Source organism: Colobus angolensis, unplaced genomic scaffold (assembly GCF_000951035.1).
Source record: "Colobus angolensis palliatus isolate OR3802 unplaced genomic scaffold, Cang.pa_1.0 Scaffold718, whole genome shotgun sequence".
Classification (NCBI taxonomy): domain Eukaryota; kingdom Metazoa; phylum Chordata; class Mammalia; order Primates; family Cercopithecidae; genus Colobus; species Colobus angolensis.
In genome coordinates, this window is record NW_012120910.1 from 69372 (window position 1) to 88809 (window position 19438).

General features: G+C 40.5%; 1 protein-coding gene across 4 annotated transcripts in view; it reads right to left on the reverse strand.

The window, feature by feature from the left end:
• Positions 1–19438, reverse strand: part of ZC4H2 (zinc finger, C4H2 domain containing) — a 127248-nt gene that overhangs the window by 52109 nt on the left and 55701 nt on the right. Inside the window, exon 1 of one of the 4 annotated variants that reach the window (XM_011927448.1) lies at positions 11167–11364. The exons of 2 other annotated variants lie outside the window; for them this stretch is intronic. In XM_011927448.1, coding sequence (XP_011782838.1) covers positions 11167–11219 — 53 coding nt within the window. In that variant the 5' untranslated portion in view covers positions 11220–11364. Of the gene's footprint in view, positions 1–11166; positions 11365–19438 lie in introns of those variants that run through there. One more of the 4 variants, XM_011927451.1, reaches the window with a different exon arrangement.

Here is a 19438-nt window from a genome sequence, read left to right on the forward strand (position 1 = left end):
AAAAATTTAAGTGAAAATGGATCATAGACCTAAACATGAAACCTAAAAATAAAAGTTCTGGAAGAAAATATAGGAGAAAATCTTTGCAAATATAACTTACGCAAAGATTTCTCCTAAATGGCACAAGAACTCACAATCCATAAAACATACTGATAAATTGGATTTCTTCATCAACCTCAAAATTTTCTGGCCGAGTGCAGTGTCTCACACCTATAATCACAACACTTTGGGAAGCCATGGCGGGAGGATCACTTGAGCCCAGGAGTTCATGACCAGCCTGGGCAACATAGTGAGACCCTGTCTCTACAAAATATTTAAGAAAAATTAGCCAGGCATGGTGGCACAAGCCTTTAGTCCAGTTATTGGGGAAGCTGAAATGGGAGAACTTCTGGAGCCCAGGAAGTCAAGGCTTCAGTGAGCCGTGATGGCACTGCTCAACTCTAGCCTGGGTGGCGGAGTGATATATACATAAATAAAAGTCTGTAATTCAAAAGACACTCTTAAGACAATGAAAAGATAAGTCCCAGACTGGAAGAACATGTTTGCAAATCAAGTTTCTGGTCAAAATGTGTTTACAGAAAATTTAAAGAACACTCAAAACTTACAATCAGTAACCAAACAGCCCAACTGAAAAATGAACAAAAACTTTGTAGAGAAACTGGGACCCTCATACACTCCCTCTTGGTATGGAAACTAGGACATCCACTTTCAAAAACACTTGTATCTTAAAAAGTTATACATACACTTACAATATGAAACAGAAATCTCACTCCTGAGAATCTAAGCAGTAAAAATGAAAACATTTTTCCACACAAAGACTTGTATACAAATGTGCAGAGCAGCATTATACATAAGAGCCAAAAAGGTGGAAATAACTGAAATGCTCCTTAACTTGTGATTGAACACCCAAAATGTGGGATATCCATGCAATGGGATATTATTTGTCAACAAGAAGGAATGAAATACTGTTACATGTTACAATGTGAATAAATCTCAAAAACAATAAACTAAGTGACTGAAGGCAGACCCAAAAGGCCACACTGGTATAACTATTTATATGCAGCATCAAGAAAAAGCCATTCTATATAGACAGAAAATATATTACAGGTTTCCTGGGGCTGTGAATAAGAACAAAGATCAATTGAAACTGAACAAAGAGCTCATTTTGGAATGATGGAAATTTTCTAAAATATTATGGTCATGATTGCACAACTCTTTAAATTTATTAAAACATGCTGAGTTGTACACTTGAAATGGATGTTTCCTATGGTATATCAAGTACAACTCAAATTATTCTGTAATGACCTTTTATTGTACCCAGAATTAAATCTAAACCTACAACTCCCAGTAAACATAACTTCTAAACACGCTCATGTTTTCCCAGAAAAATAAATGACTTGTCAAAAGGCTTACGTAGAGGGAATGGATTTTTTTTTAAGTTTGCTGATTAAGGCAGCCAGGAGAAATGAGAAGGAGCTTAACGGCTTAATAATAAATAAATAAATAAATAAATAAATAAATAAATAAATAAATAAATAATTTGTTGCATTTGAGGTAGATTGTCTTTACTATGCTCTTCAGGATTTGCATCTAATTCCCAGCCTTCCATTCTCTGTCCAGCAATTGAGAAGTTTGAGCTAAGATTACACCTAAATAAAAGGCCCTTCCTCTCTCTAATGTGCACTGAGTGTCATGCCAGTCACTGCTTAGATGTACTCACAATACCAAATTCACTCTTTACAAACTTCCATCAATCAAACAGGCTTAAAGATTATATTAAGCAAGCACCATTTATCCAGAAGTGTGCTGGTTCTTGTGGATGAATGGTAAGATCCCTTCCTTCAAATAAAATAACTGATTGAGATCCAATATAGAAAATGGAACAAATTTAACTGTTATGGTTAAAGTGGAAGTGGGACCCCCAGAGTCATTAATCTGTCCTCAAATTCAACCATCACCTGACTCTATCACAGTGGCCCTTTATTACCTTCCCTAAAATTCCCTGGGCTATTTCAAAGTCACCCATGAAATCTATCCTCTTTATTTCAGAGGTGAATAAATAAAGGTTCAGGATGGGAAAGGGACTAGCACAAGGCGTATAGTCATGGTTCTCTGAGTCCTCTAAAAAGTACAGATTCATGCATGAAGCAACTTGAAATCAGAGTATATACATGAGAGCTTTCTAGACAGTGGCACTATACTGTATTTCTCTCTTTAACCTCCACATCACCTATCATTCTGCTTTGGCCATAAGCGGGGCTCAATCATTACATTTGGAATGAAAAAATACTGAATGCAAACAGGTGGTAAATCCAGGGGAGTGATTATAGCATCAGTAGCCTCAGAGAAGAAAAGACATTACCATGGGTGGCAAGGATTTCATTCATTTGGTTCACATTTATTAAGAATCTGTAAGTGCCAGGAACTGAAAGCAGCCGTCTGTTAAGAAAGGCTTTATTTAATAATAGCTTTATTTAATAACAATAGCTATTGTATTTGTAGTGCCTACTATGTTCCAGCAACTATATTAGGCACTTTTTATGCTATCAAAATTTAATCTTCACAAGAACCATACCAGCAGGTATGTTTTGCTTCATTTTTACACATGAAAAATTTGAGGCTGAGAGAAGTAAAGTGACTTGCCCAAGAACACAAATTCAGGAAGTGGAAAATCCAGTGTTGTAAATCTGATCACCTTTCCATCACACCAAGGAATTTTCATCATATGATGGATTTAAAGTCATGAAAACCAGGCCAGTAGGGTGAATTCTTGTCCTGGCTCAGTCATCAATTTTCAGCGTGAAATAGTGCACTTCATGGAATCTTTTGGCACCTTGGAAATTCTACCTGGAAAGTAGGACTCAGTGTAGCCTTGCATGGAATTGTTGGATGATTCAATGAGATGAAATCTGTGGAATGTTTGGCCCTACAAGTGAGGAAGGCATCCAGATCATTAAAGATGCAATTTTATATATAAAATGTCCTAATGAGATTCTTCCAAGAGGCTAAAGCACAGCTAGTATGCCTAGTGAACCACAGGAAAACCACAGGGTTTTTAGGGTACTTTAGGGTTTCCACAGTCACCAGGATGACAGTCTTAGGTAACTTTTGGACCAGTATTCCTGAGCTCCTGTCCTAGTCTGTCTGTGCTTCTGTAACACTATACCATGGACTGGGTAATTTGTAAAGAACAGAAATTTATTTCTCACAGGTCTGAAGGCTAGGAAGTTTAAGATCAATGTGCCAACAGATTTGGTGTCTGGCGAGGGGCTTGGTCTCTCCTTCCAAGATGGCACCTTGTTGCTGCATTTTTAGGAGGGAATGAATGTTGTATCTTCATATGGTGGAATCACAGAAGTAAAAAAAAGGTTCTAAACTCGTTCCAAGTCATTTTCTAAGGCACTAATCCATTCTTAATGGCAGAGGCTTCATGACTTAATTGCTTCCCAAAAGGTCTCTCCTCTTAATACCATCAAAATGGTAGGATTATGTTTCAACACATGACATTTGGGGTACATTCAAATCATAGCAGATTGCTAGGCCACAGGTTCTCCAGACAGACTCCTGAGCCAAGACTAAAACATTCAGCTGGATACCTTCTTTTCAATGATTTCTTTCTGGCAAATATGGAAGAGGACAGGTGCAAAGACGGAAAAGTTCTAGGGCCATGGATCATCCATTGCCAGGACAAACTTGGCAGGCTTATCTGTCACCCAGTTTCAGAGGTGACTCAGTCCCAGTGCTTACTCAAAAAGCAGGGTAGAATAGCTGGGACCTGTAGGCCTCGAAGATGGGAAAATTAAGTGAAAAGATACTGTTTACTGGAGAATGATAGAAAAGTGCTGGTATTTGTTAATAAGTTGAGGGGATGATAAGAATTGGACAATTCCAGATTATATTGTATAGGTATAACTGGCCAGGTCTTACTAATGCAGTTGTTCTACACATGTAGTCCCTGCACCACCACCAGCAGCATTGCCTGGGAACTTGTTAGAAATGTACATTCTCGGCCGGGCGCGGTAGCTCAAGCCTGTAATGCACTTTGGGAGGCCGAGACGGGTGGATCACGAGGTCAGGAGATCTAGACCATCCTGGCTAACATGGTGAAACCCCGTCTCTACTAAAAAATACAAAAAACTAGCCAGGCGAGGTGGTGGGCGCCTGTAGTCCCAGCTACTCGGGAGGCTGAGGCAGGAGAATGGCGTGAACCTGGTAGGTGGAGCTTGCAGTGAGCTGAGATCCGGCCACTGCACTCCAGCCTGGGGGACAGAGTGAGACTCCGTCTCAAAAAAAAAAAAAAAAAAAAAGAAATGTAAATTCTCAGGCCCCACTCCAGATCTACTGAATCACAGACCCTGGAAATGGGGCTCAGCAATCAATGATTTAACAACCCTCTAGGTGGAGCCTCCTGCATGGTCAAGTTTAATAACCACTATGCTAATGGTATGGATGGAGAGGGTCACACAAAAAGAGGAATAAAGAATGGCTTCCAGATTTCAGCATAGTGAGGCATTTACTGAGATGGGGAAGACTGGGAAAGAAAAATGTTTAGGGGTGGGGTTGGAGTTAAGGCCTGCTCGAGATGCTAGTGATCCATGCAAGGGTGTAAGTTAAATGGGCAGTTAGATATGTGAGTCTGGAACTCAAGGGAGAGATCAGAGTTATTGACTTTAATTAGAAGTTCCTTCCAACGGGTCTAATTTATCGTAAGTGATGGGCCACCACAGGATAGCCCAACCCTGATTATGGCCCAGATCAGGTGCTCAGTAAATGCCACTGAACACAAAGGAGCTAGCTTTTCCTACTTACTCCAGTCTGGTGAGAATATTGCCTAAGCACTAAGCATTCTTCCATGCAATATTTATTTGCTCAACTGGAAACAAAGCTACTGTCAGCAAAGTAGGTTTCTTATAACAGTTCATTCTGAAAACTTTCTCACATCTCAATACCAAATGCCAACAACTTTTCACTCTCTCTCCTCTGGCCAGCATTGTTTGGCTTAACTTGCCTATCCACAAGTCCCAGAAGTTCCAGTTGTCCTGTGCCTTGCTCTTGAGTAAGCACTGGTTCTGAGTCAATCCCCAAGCCAGGTAACAGAGGAGCCTACCGAGGCTGCCACAGCAATGGTGGAAGGAAGGGAAGAAGGGAGGAAGAGAGGAAGGGAGGAAAGGAGGGAGGGTGGGAGGGAGGAAGGAAGGAAGGGAGGAAGGAAGGAAGGAAGGAAGGAAGGAAGGAAGGAAGGAAGGAACATACGAATTCAAAATTGCATCATTAGATGGGATAACTTGAGTGCTATAATAAATCTCCCTTTGGAGACTGTGGTGGGGGTATTGTAATTCATTTTAACTGGGGAACTTGAGAAGGTTTTGGAGAAGATGAGGCATTTCATATAGGTCTTCCTTGAAAAATGAGTAGGATTTAGATGCTTGGAATGGGAGAGTGGCATTCTAGAATGAGGAATCTGCAGAGGCAAAGGTCTGGCGGAATGGAAATACATAAAACAGTTAGAACTTCTATATGGCTAAAGGATAGGGTGAATGAAAAGCAGTAGTAGCAGATAAGGTCAGAATGGTGGGTATGGGACAGATTTCTGGGGAGGCAGCATGAATGAATGCTATGGAAACATTGATAGGCAAATGTGTGTTCAACAGAGACACAGTAAGAAATGACGTAAGTGAGAAATGAATTTCACCTCATGACACAATACACACATACACATATTTAAAACTAAACAAAACCTTCCCCAAATATACCTACTTCTTCATATGCAATGTAAGTTGATAATTTCCTTTTTAGTTTAAAAAAGGCTTTTTAAAAATGCTACTAGGGACCAACCAAATTATTTTTATGAGCTAATAATGGGACGCAGCCTGTATTTTTCAAAAAGATTGTCATACACAATGAAAAGTTAGTTAAGATGTTTGAGAAATAAAATAACACCCATGCTTTAGGAAGGTAGTTCTCATAGCTTCCTATGTGGATGACATTGCAGATACAGCAGAGACTGTATACAGGGAAGTAATTCTTCAGATGGAAATGAATACTGCATTACAAATATCCATGCCAGTTGTAATGAAGGCTTGAAATGGAGCAGTGAACTGGGACGTGGAGAGTGGGGCAGGTACTGAGTAAGATATTCAGGATAGAAATAGTAGAATTTGCTAAGTGATTGCAAGTGAGTCATTAAAGAGAAATGGGAGTCAACACTGACTTTCAGATTGCCATCTGAGGTAACTGTGCAGGAAATGGTGGCATTAAACTAAAGGTTTAGGGGGAGGAGCTTGATTGCTGTAGGAAGAGATGTAGATATAAAGCTGAGATTTATCTGTGAAACTTCCAGGCGGACAAGCCCACTAGGCTGTCATATGTATGGGCTAAACATGAATGTGGGTGGGGTATACAGGTTGGAGATTTGGAAGATAATCTTTGAAGCCATGGAAGTACAGGAATTTACTCAAAAGAGCATGTAGAAAGAAAAAAAGAAAAGAAGGACCCAGTCGAGAAACATTCATTTAAGAGTATCTACTTAACACAACATCTCCTTCCAAAATGGTTTTTCTTTTTTTCAAGTGAGGAAAGCTCTTTGTGTATGGATATGTGTACATCAGGGTGTGAGTGTATGCAATACATATGAATGGATGGCATGTGCATTTTAAGGAAACATTGTTATGTACTTGGGGAGCTGGTGTAGGGCTCTGGTCCATTTAATGGTGCCTGTACTTACTGTCTCTGTTTTATTACTGTTATCCTCCCTTTCCCTCTTTTCTATCACCCTTCTTTTGTTCCATTCTTGTCTCTCTTCTTCCACTTATCTACATGCTCCTTCATCACCATTTTAAAGTCCAAGGAAAACATGGGCAAAATAGATTAGTTTGGGTTTTGGGGGCTGAGGTTGGGAACATAATGTGGGAGTGTGATTGGGATTGGGCGGAAAGACAGGGGTGGGCGTGTGTTCAGAGTTAGAAGCAGAAAATGGTCTGTGGTGGGAGAATCCACTTCTGATGTTTTTCCCACTGCAAATTCTGCCATTGGTGTGAGTGCTGAGTATTAATGTGTATATTTCTGGGCTCGTGTCTGAATGTGTGTAAGGCTCTTAGCTTGACTTCAATAGGTCATTAGATCATGCTGCCGTCATCATTCCTGCTTCTGTCCAGCAAACATTATTTTTTTTTAACAGAAATATGCTGCCGTGCTTATACTTCAGGAGATTTAGGATTAGAGTAGTTAGGAAGGAAGGAAGGAAGATATCAATTCAAAATTGCATCATTAGATGGGATAACTTGAGTGCTATAATAAATCTCCCTGTGGAGACTGTGGTGGGGGTATTGCAATTCATTTTAACTGGGGAACTTGAGAAGGTTTTGGAGAAGATGAGGCATTTCATATAGGTCATATAGGTCATATTTACAGTGAATATAAATAATGGTTAATCAGATAATTAGCATTTGTAAGGGCAGTTAATAACATTGAAATGTGTATGCCATGCGAATAGGAGGATATATTATTTTTTCTTTCCTAGCTGTGTAACCATGGGAAGGTTGCCTAACCTATCTGATCCTCAATGTCCTTAACCGTAAAATGGGGGTAATAATTCCTATCCCAGACGTTCTTTGGGAAGACTAAAGAGTAAATGAGCCAGGAGCTTTGAAATTAAAAGGTGCTTGACAAATATTAGTTCCTTTCTTCAGTTTCTTTGACTCTTTGCTCGTTCCTTCTTTCTACCTCCCATACATGTTTACCTGTCCATACGTGAACGTGAAGTATATGTTTATAGTACTTTCTCCACTTTAAATGTTTAAACCAAGTGGCTTAACCTTTGTATATTACTGTAAAATTGTCAAAAGCAGGTTAATTTAAGTCACTTTTGGAACACACACATTTATTTTTCATTATGTAATATCCATCTCTGTCCCTAGGAATTTTCTTTGCTCTGAAGTCTGTATTATTTGATATTAAGATGGCCATTCCTGCTTTATTTTGATTAATATTTGCATGGTATTTAGACCATTTGTTGTGAACATAATTATTGATACATTAAGGCTATGTCTGCCTTTTTATTTTTTGTTTTCTGTTTATTCTCTGTAATTTTAGTTTCTCCATTTTCTTTGCCCTGCCTTCCTGTGGGTGATGAGCATTTTTAAAAAATTCATATATGATTTATTTATAATGTTTTGAGTACATTTCTTTGTATATAGCATTTTCAGTGTTTTCTCTCAGTAATATATTATATATACATAACTTATTTAATAATCTTCTGACTTCACCACTTTACATGCTTGAATGAAGTGTAGAAGCATGTCCTCCCCTTTACATCTCTTTACATTCCCCAGTTTACAATATAAATGTGTTAAATATTTCCTCTACATATGCTGAGACCACATTAGATAACATTATAAATTTAGCTTCAATTATCAAACATAAGAAATTTCAAGAGGAAAGAGAAAGTCTGCTGTATTAACCATGTTTTTGCTTACTGTTTATTGTTTCTTTTCTGTTTTCAGAGCTTACTATCATCTTTTTTTAGGGTATATCTAAATTTCCTTAGTATTTCTTCATTGGAGAATGTCTTGATTATCCATTCAGTACTGAAGGATATTATTATTGGAAATAGATTTCTGGGTTGTCACTTCTCTTCCTTCAGCACTTAAAAAATGCTAGGGCATCATCAGTTTCTGATGATAAATCTGTTATTCTAAAGTTATTTTCCTTTGTAGAATTGTTTCTCTTCAGCTGCTTTGAAGAAGTTTCCTTTTTCTTTCATTTTTCAGAGTTTGATTACAATGTGTCCTGGAGTGTATTTCTTTGTGTTGATTATGTTGGTGTTTACTCCTCTTCTTGAATCTAAATGTTTTATGTCTCTTGCAAAATTTGGCAAGTTTTTAGTCATTATTTTTCCCGATACCTTTCCAATCCTGCCCTCTTTCTCCGGGGAATCTGTTGGCATAAATGTTAAAGCTTTTGTTATAGTTCCACAGTGATTTCTACTGTTTTATATTTGTAAGCTATTTTTTTTCCCTCTGTCTTCTCCACCTTGCTGTTGAACCTATCCATTGGGTTTTTTTTGGGGTTTTTATGTTACTGTATTTTTCAGTTCTAAAAATGTCACTTTGTTCTTCTTTATGTTTTATATTTCTTTGTTGAGACTTTCTATTTATTTTCTGAGATTTTCTACATTATCATTTGTTTCAAGTGTACTGTAACTGCTCACTGAAATGTTTTTATGACAGGTGCTTTAAGATCCTTATCAGACAATTCTAACATGGGTGTCATCTCAGTATTGGCATCTGTTTATTTTCTCTTCTCATTCAAGTGGATATCTTAGTATGGAAAGTGATTTTTTGATTAAAAGTTGGATACTCTGGATCTTATTTAAATCTTTTGTTTTAGCAGTTCTCTAACACTCTCCTGGATGGAAGAGGGATGGCACAAGTCCAGTTTCTCCACCGTCTCTTGACATCCAGATTGGGGAGGGGCTGTTTGTTACTGCTGGTTAGAGGTGCAAGTTTGGCCTTTTCTCTGGGCCTATGCTGATTCCATCCTAGCTGGTTGAGGTAGAAACTCCTAGCTACCACTGGTAAGGGTAGAAGTCATGGTTCTCCATGTGGTCTTCACTGGGAAAGGTCTATTTTCACTGGAGAGTAAAGTCCTTGCTCACAACTGGTCCTTTTCTGGGCATGGGGTGGTGGTTCCTTTGAAGCTTGGTGAGAGTGGAAGTCTAGGCTCTCCATTTGCAAGCCTAAGCTTCTGACTAGCTGCATCGTTATTATGACAGCTGGCATTCTACTGTACCAAGGTGTCACACTTTCTAGCTAACTTCTGATGCTTTTGCAAAAACAAAAAAATTGCAACATATTCCTTTCTCCTTTCCAGACTTTGCCTGGGACATAGTGGGAAAAGGAATACCTTTGGAGGCAGACCAACAAAATGTGGCACTTTCAAGCTGGGTGGCTGTGGGAAAATCACTCAAATTCTCTGGGCCTCTATTTCCCCAGCTGTAAAGGAGGAGTAGGAAGCTCACAGGACTCTTGCTGAATGAGCAAAAGTAGGTCCAAGGGCCTGGCACACAGGGGCGGGAGGGGGCTCAATAAATGATAGTTCCCTTCCTTTACCTCTCCTGTAGAAAGAGAGATGCAACCCCTCAAGAGGAAGAAGAAACCAAGGTGTTTTACCTACCACCACTAATCACCACGTGTAGGTCTCATCCAGCACTCTAAGGGTTAAATCTCATGCTCAAAGTCTTATTTCTTAAAGAGACACACTTGACATCTTCCACCTTGGGTTCTCAGAAAACACTCCAGGGAGACAGCTTGACCCAGGCCACTCTCAGAGTGAGAGCAAAAGCCAAAGCAGGGGCTCACGCTGAGAAGGGGAGGTGAAGAAAGACCTTGTGCCAGCCCACACAGCCCGGCGCTATTGTGTTCTGAGCAAGGACAGTATCATCGCTTTGCCAAAAGCTGCTCCAGAAGCAACCGGGTGGCGGACTCCACTTTGGCAACTCCTATTTTGCCAGCCCGCCTGTCACCTCCAGCTCCTCAGAGCAGCTGTCGCGATCCCACCATCAGCGCAGGAACGCGTCCCCAATCCCCATTGCTCCCATCCCCCTCCCAAGCGCGGGATAGGAAGGAAGAAAGTGGCGAGTGAGTGAAAGGAAAACGAGCGCGCGCCATTCTCCCAGCTCCGCCCGCTGAGATTCCCCTGCAATCCCTACTTGGCAGCCCCTGGCAGCAGCCACCAGCCCCGATGCGCTAGACTTGGCTCTCAAAAGCCTTTCCCAAACTCCAGGTTCTCAAGTTGAACAAGAGACTGGAAAAAAATCTCGACTCCTAAAGAGCAAGGAGCCAAAGACACCTTGGGGCACACAAGTACTTTTTAAAAACGTGAGCATGAATGCAGAGCCCTGACCCCCACCTCGAAAAATAAAACTGTCTTGGGACCAACCCCGTGTTTCTTCATCTTTGCTTTCTCAGCCACATCTGGCAAGAGGTCTCTCTCTCTCAACTCTCCTTAGCGCCCCTCCCATCCTCACCTCTCCTGCAAGTCTGTGGTGAATGGGCCCCTTTCCAGCTACCCAGACAAGCAGCCCAACAATAGATAATTAGCCCTCTCCCGCAAGGAAGGGTTGGTTGGAGTGGGGCGGGGGGTTGAGGGGGACAACGTGCCACTTACCTGATCTCTTTAATGCTTTCCAATTTGCACATGATTTCTTGCTCATCTGCCATACTTTTCACTGTCAATTTCACGTCCCGAGAGATGTACAAATACACCAGCCAAAGGATACAATAGACACAATGTAGCCACCTCCTCCGGGCTTGGGGCTCTGAGCCTGTGCGTTAGGGGCTTGGAGAGGCCTGGGAGCTGTAGTCCACAGCTTCACGGCCAGCCAGGCAGCCCGCGGGCCTGTAAGACTACAACTCCCAGAAGGCCAAGCGAGACATGCCTGTTTCCCTTCCTGCAGCCGCACTTTAAATCAATTTGTTATAGATAATTATGTCAAAGGTTGTGAAGAGTGCAAAGGAATGGGGATATTCATCTGGCCCGTGTGTGGGAAAATGGGGAAAAAAATACTCCTGAAGGCAATTGGAGAGATGAGAGACGTACCCATTCGCTCCCCTTCCGGGGTCCTTGCACCTACTCACCCGCAAAAGATTAGCGGTGGTTGCTAATTATGCCTTGGGGATGGAAACAAAGCCTGCAGGGAAAGTAGCTTTGGAGATGTTGGATGTGCTAGCTGCTGCCTGGGGACCAGTGACTTTGGCATTCAAATTAGGGTGGGGCGGGGGTGGGGAAGAGGAGGATGGGAGGAGGAAGATGCTGCAAAAGCTGGGGGAAAGGAGAGTGGGGAGGAGAACCTTGTCATTTCTAGCTACCCGTTCAACAAACAATTACTTAAGCTCGGACTTTGTCAGTCAATGGAAGAAGTCCTGTAGGAGTCATTGGGCGAGGCAGATAAATAAAAGCAAATCCTTGCCTTTGAGGAACAGAAGAGGCTGAAAATTTACCTATTAATTACAGTACAGTGTGGTATCAAACAAAATACAGGAATAGATAAGGTGTAACCTGTGCAGAGAAGATGTAAATAGGTCTCAAGAGTGACTAAGGATTTGTCAGACCATAGAGGAGGCTTTCCAGGTGAGGATACAACAGAGAGAGAAAGGATGAGTGGTTCAGAGTGCCTGAAATATAGGGTTCTTATATGAGGTGTAGAGGTGGAAAAAAGAAATGGGAGATGTAGTATTTAGAAAAGGCAGGTAGGAGCCAGACTATGAAATACATTAAATGTCAGACTAAAGGGTTTGGACTTAATCCTATAGGCAGACATTTATCTAATAAACTTTTAAATTAATTAATTAATTATTTTATGAGACAGTCTCATTCTGTTGCCCAAGCTGGAGTGCAGTGGCACAGATCTCAGCCCACTACAACCTCCTTCTCCTAGGTTCAAGCAATTCTCTGGCCTCGGTCTCCCGAGTAGCTGGGATTACAGGCGCCCATCCACCATGCCCGGCTAATTTTTGTGTTTCTTAGTAGAGATGGAATTTCATCATGTTGGCCAGACAGGTCTTGAACTCCTGAGCTCAAGCGATCTGCCCACCTTGGCCTCCCAAAGTGCTGGGATTTCAGGCATGAACCACCACGCCTGACCCTAATAAGCATTTTTTAAGTGCTTACTCTGCACCAAATAATGTTTAATTATTGTATGTTTCAATGCACGGTAGTGATAAGGTTGGAGGAATATTTTAGGGAGGAACTCTGGAAGCAAAGTAGAGAATGATTAGAGGACATGAGACCAGGTAAGAGGCAGTTACTCAGAGTGCACAAATAGGCCTAGAGAGCTGGACTTCGGATGAAAGGAAGATGGTGACGCACTCCCAACTAAAGGTGAGTCAGAAATCTCTCTGAGTTTGTCCTTTCTTTTACTGAGCTTCAGTTTCCTCATCTGAAAAATGTACCTAGTGAGCCCACCTCAAAGGCTTGTTGTGAGGCCTCTATGAGATCATTCCCATGATCATGCTGAATACAGGGCTTGGTATATTGTAGGAGCTTGAGAAGTTGTGGAACATGAATCTCATGTCATTCTGGATGTCTACAGTGATTTTAAGCATTCTCCAGGGAAGAAATTAAAGCCCTTCTCTTCTTTGGATCAAAGATGTAATAACTTTCTTAACCATAAAATTCTCCCTAGTGTCTACATTTTCCTATCATCTTGAAGGTTGCTATCTTGTAGAGCCACTAGTTGGTATTTAAAGAACACTGAGTTGGTTAGTCACAAACCCTGTGGATCCAGAGCCAAGAACTGGCCCCAGCTCTGTCTCGTAAGGGGAGGAGGTAAGTGACAAGCCTGTGTAAGTGCCTGGCATATACTGGCTACTGTGCTGAGTTTGATATGTACAACCTATCATTTTATCCTCACAACCAATATGAAGGGGGCAAGTAGATTCATCCCCTTTTAGAAAGAAGAAAACTGACTCAGATAGGGAAAGTTGTTTTGCCAAGGCCACACAATAAGTTATGAAGCTAGAGCCTGTGCCCAATTTGGACCAAGTTACTTGCAGATTAATGAAGATAGCGTGTCTGGAAAAAAATATATAGCAACCAAAACTAAAACGGCATCCTGAGTGTACGTATCTATGTCAAACATAAAGTGGTTTATAATGCGTTAATGCTAGCTTGGGGAGAAGTGAAGGGTTTGTAAGGGATATGTGGGAAGCAATTTATGAACCGTCTTTGAGATTTTAAATCTAATGTCTCTCTCTTTTTCCACTATCCCCTTCACCCTAAGAATCCTTACCACTGACTATGTTCACACGTCTGGTAAAAGTCTGGATGTGGCTACGTATCTGTTTCAATTAAATATGTTAATGGGTTTAGAGTCTGATTTGGTAATAATTTGGGAACTATCTTGTCTTTCAAGCCTCACAGAAATCCTAGTTTACAGATGAGGAAACTGAGACCAAGAGAGGCAAAGGACTTTTCTGACGTCACCCAACTTGGCTGAAACAGAACCAAGACTCCTGACTCAAGGGCCTGTGCTCTTCCTATTGCCCCACGCGGCCTGTATGAAGCTGCTACTGCTACCATGGGGCCTGAATGCCTCTGTTAACTTTTCAGCCAGAAGGTACACTCCAATATAGGGTGTCTGCAGAGGGCCAAGCATGTCCCATGCTTCCAATCTATGGACATTAAAGGGAGGTAACAGTTAATCTAAGAGAAGAGGCTGTGGGAAAACCTGGAGCTTAGAAGAAGGCTTGTGCTATTTGTGACAATTAAAATGTCCAAATACAGAAAGAGTAATATGCCTTTTAGCTTCTGTTGGTTTGCTTTTGGCTCCTTGACCTCTTTGAGAACAGATGTTTCACCTGTTCCTTGCTGAGTTTTAAGAATCCAGGCTAGCAATGAAAGGAAGGAAAATGTTGTAGAGAAAGTATGGGGGAAGAGAAGGAAACCATAGCCTTCTGCCCCTTCTTCTGAAGCAGCACTTAAAACAGTATCTGCAAGCCAAGCTGGTGGCTTTTCCATAGTAAGTGTTCAGTAGCTCTCAATTGATCAGAAGTTTGCAATGACTGAAACAATATTTAAGATATGGCCTAGCAGTGAGTTCTAATGCATAATTTTATTAGAAGAACTGGTTGGTTTGAGGGGGTAGAAATAAAAATTCTTAGTTTTATCAGGGCTAAAATTACTCTTATTGCTAAGAAACAGGTAAGTCAGGCAGGGTATGTTGGGGTTAATACCATTAAAATGCAAGAAATTAGCAAAAAGGAAGTCAGTCAGTCTTTTGTTAACATGATTATACTTTCAGGGAATAGATCAAGACTTTAAAAATGGAGGCCAGAATATTGAATTCACAGATCTTTCTTTGTACTTCAACAGTGAACTCAACTAAGAGGAGGCAGAGATGCAACAACATCCTTGGTCCCAAATTGCCTTTCAAAAAGGAGTGCAAATTACTTATTAAATTTCTCATTATATTTCTTAATCAGCATTTCTAAGAGAAAAACACAAGTCAAAAGTTTTCAGCCCAAAAATGTTTATTGTATACTTATGATGTGTCAAGAACCATCAAGGTTTCAGTGAAGATTTCATAGCAGATATGACAGAAATGGGCCTTGCCCTTACCAAGCTTACCATTTAGTGAGAGACCAGCTATTACAAAGATCATGCATACATATATAGCTATACCTAGCAATCAGGGCTTGAAATAAGTCTAGGTTCTGTGAGCACACACATAAGGGGAGAACCAACTTAGTCCTGAGAAGTGAGCAAGGAGTCAGGGAAAAGCTTCCTGAACAAAATTAGGCAGGAAGGGAGAGGAAGGGAGGGAAACAGCAGGAGGCATTGAGGATTAATTCATGCAAACAGCTAACAAATATTTGCTGAACACTTACTACATGCCAGACACTCTCCTAGGTTCCAGGGATATATAGTGCTTTGCAGGTATTATGTTAGTTTAATCCTTGCAAAAATTTCACAGGAAATATATATTATTATCATCCTTATTTTACAGAAGAGGAAGTTGAGGCACAGAGAAGTTAAGTAACTTGCCCAGAGTAACACAGCTAGTAAGTGGCAGAATTGAGATTCAGATTTAGAGAGTCTGCCTCCAGAAGCCATGCTCTCACCTACTGTGTTCTATTAGTTACCCAGGATCCCAGGTCTCAGGAAGTTTACATTCTAGTACGAGGAGCCAGACAATAATGACAGAAAAGAAAAAGAAATAAACATAATAATATTAGGGGGAGATAAGCCCATAGAACACTAATTGAGGATAACAGGAGAGAATGGTGGCAGGAGGGGGAATGTTTTAGTTAGGATGTTCAGGGAAGCCTGCTGTTCAGAGATGACATTGTAGTGGAGACGTAAGGAGTTTGCCATACAATGATCTGGAGGAAGAGTACTCCAGGCAGAAGGAATAGCCAGTGCAACGGTCCTGTGTCAGAAAATGCTTAGCCTATGAAAAAAAGTAGGTAGGGCTCTGGCTGATTAAGAGGAGCAGAAGTAGACTGAGGAGACAGTTTATGTCATTGAACTTTTATTCTAAAAACAGGGTATTGTAAACTATGGTGATGAGTTTGGGTTTTATCCTAATTACAATAGGCAGATATTGAGGGTTTTAAGCAGGGGAGCAACATGATCAAGTTTTTAAACATCACTGACTGCTGTGAGAACAGATTTTATTGGGACAAAAGTGGAAGTAGGAAAACCAGTGGGAAAACTATTACAGTTGTCCAGGAAAGAAACGATGGTGGCTTGAATTACAGTAGTAATAATAGATATGAAGAAAAATGGGCTGATTGTAAACATATTATTGGGCACAGAACTGATATGATTAGCTCATGGATGGGATGAAGAGGTACGGAGGGAAAGACAAGGCATCTAAAATGACTCCTGGATTTTTGGCTTCAGTAATAAGGTCAGTGCCATTCACTGAGACAGGAAAGACTGGAAGAGAACCATACGATGTTACAGCTGGAAGGCACTCATGTGGTATATGGAAAAACTGAAGAACAGAAATGGTAATTGACCTCCCTAGGTTAGGGAGTTAGGAGCTGAGATAGGTAATCTTATTCTTCACACTCTCTCAGAAAATTTTCATGTCCTCCATCACTTCAGCCCTTCAGCTGGGGTGTTGAGGGGTGTGTTTGAAGCCTTAACTTTGAAGATTCCCCTAGGAGATGGGACTTGTGGATGATTAGCTAGAATTTGTATCTGTCTACATAGATTGTGCTAGGTATTCTCAGGCAATGTTTCAGCTGAGATTCTTGCTGTTTTTGATGGCTTTATGTCATTGAACTTTCACTCCTGTATTCTTTCTCACCTACCCAATGTCACTGACCTAGATCCCCCAAACGCAAATTTCAGGGAACAAAGATCTGGCAGTGGGAGTAGGGGAGTCCCACTTTTCCCCTTTCCAAGTCTGAAAAACCCTAGTGTAAAAAATCCTATTATAAAAGCAGTCTAGTGTACATCTACTGCATTTTCTTAGTAAACTTTCATCCACACCCTTCCCCTTCTTCAATTCCTACCTCTTTGAGAGTGACCAAAACTGACTGTCTAGCTCCACTGACCTTCCATTTCTAACGGCCTCCTTTATATCACCAGAACTGAGTATGCGATTGAGTTTCCAAAAGGACTGAGTCTTACCAGGTTCCCTGCACATCTTTCCCAGGCTGGGGTACTTTAGAAGTATTCACAGGGCCCTTGTCCCCCTCATAGAGCTGTTTAATGATTAAATGAAAATAGATAAGGTATGAGAAAGCACCTAGCACGTTGATTGAAATATAATAGGCATTCAGTACAGATAAATATCCCTCATCCTTCTCATCACTTCCCCTAATTCTCAGAGTCATTTTGAGAACCCAAATTTGGAGATAATTCAGTGAATAGAAACAGGATAGGACCATGAAAAACTACAAATAAGTTGTCTTGATTTATGCTTGAGAAGACAATGATACAGGCTTCATTTAAACATCTCAAAATGGACAGGGCAGCATTTGATGTGAAGGTTGTAGCCATTATTTCCCCTGAGTCTGGGGCAAAAATGGTTTCAATTATAGTAGAGGCTTTAGAGAGATGATACCTTGTAAAGCCACAATGACAGATAAGCAACCCCAAGGAAAAGATGGACAGATTCAACTGTATAAAAATGTACAATGAAAAGTGACACTCATAAAATAAAAATGAAACAGACTGGGAAAGTAAAAATAACTCATAAATCTTAGTATTACCCCACCCAGGGGTTGGTTGCATTGTAAACAATAGACCAAACCTTATGCCTATGAATGAAACATCCGGCATCTGCAAGTAAATGGATTGGGAGAGGAGTGGGAAGGCAGATGTTCTCTCCTGGGCCTTCAAAATCCCCTTGCATATATCACAGGTAATTTCCCAGCTTGACTTCCCAGAGAGCGCTTCCTTTCCTAGCACAGGTGGCAGTATGCATAGTGGTGAGGCACCCAGACTCTTCAGTCAGGCTGCCTGAGTTCACCTCTGGTCTCTACTGTTTTTAGCTAACTGACTCAAGGGCAAATAACTTCCCCTCTATGGGTTTTGGTCTTGTCATATGGAAAATGGAAATGATAGTAATTGTGACTAACTCTTAGGGTTGTAATTAAATTAATATATGTAACTGGCTAAAACAGCATAATAAATACTATAAAAGTGTCTGCTATTATTAAGATGGATATTCTTCAATAAACTTTCTTGTTACCTCCTTGTTTTCCATCATTGGCAGCCTAGCTACCCTATCAGACAGGTTCCCATTATCCTCTAAATCACAGGATTTGGAAAGGATTGTGCTTATCTACTTGGAAATGAAAATACCAAATAAATGCATCATAGAGATGGCCAATCTGTCATAAAATTGAGGATATAACAAATTTAAACATCTGACATTATTTAAAAATAGTAAAATCATGTTCCCAGTCCTATAAAATGATCATAAATTTACTATATACACTTATTACATAATCTACTCTTCCAATTAATAAGATAAATCATATATAGTATATGTTAGCACATAAAAATATATCTCAACTTACATCATAAACTGGATCAAAAAATAACATGTAGCTCTACTGAATACTATTCAAACATTTAACTTAAAAAAGTTTTGTCTTCTAAAAATTTAGATAAGTTTTTGGGGAATAATTTGAATGATTTTGGGTTTCTTGAGGGAAAAAGAGTAATTGAAGAAACAAAAGAATTTAAGGAATGTCTTCCTGACCCAACATTTCACTTCAACACATTTATTAGTACCCTCCTTGTTTTCTTTGTTGAAATTTTAGATTCGGGGGTATATGTGCTTGTTTGTTACATGGATATTGTATGCATAATGGTGGCAGTTGAGCTTCTAGAATACCCATCACCAGAATATTGGACACTGTACCCAGTAGGTAATTTTTCAACCTCCACCTCCCTCCCATCCTCCATGGTTTTTGAGTCTCCAAACTCTATTTTCTCCACCTTTATGTCCACGTCTACCCTTTGTTTAGCTTCCACTTATAAGTGAGAACATGTAATATTCTATTTTCTACTCCTGTCACTTAGGATAATGTAATCACCCAATGGTTTCATCTTGATCACTGCCCAGAAAAGCCAATGCATTGAGAACAGAAGGTTTTCGCAATAGAAAAAGAGTTCAATAAATGCAAAGCCAGCTAAACAAGAGGACAGGAGTTATTATTACTCAAATCAGCCTCTGTAAAAATTTAGAGGCTAGGGATTTTTAAGAAGTTTGGTGGGCAGAGGGCCAGGGAATGGGGAATGCTGTTTGGTTGGATTAAGGATGAACTCACAGGGAGTCAAAGCTTGTTTTCTTGCCCTGAGTCAGTTCCTGGGAGTAGGGGCACAAGACCAGATGAGCCAGTTTACTTGTCTGGGTGGCTCAGCTGGTCCATCAGAATTTAGGGTCTGAAAAATACCTCAAACACCAATCCGA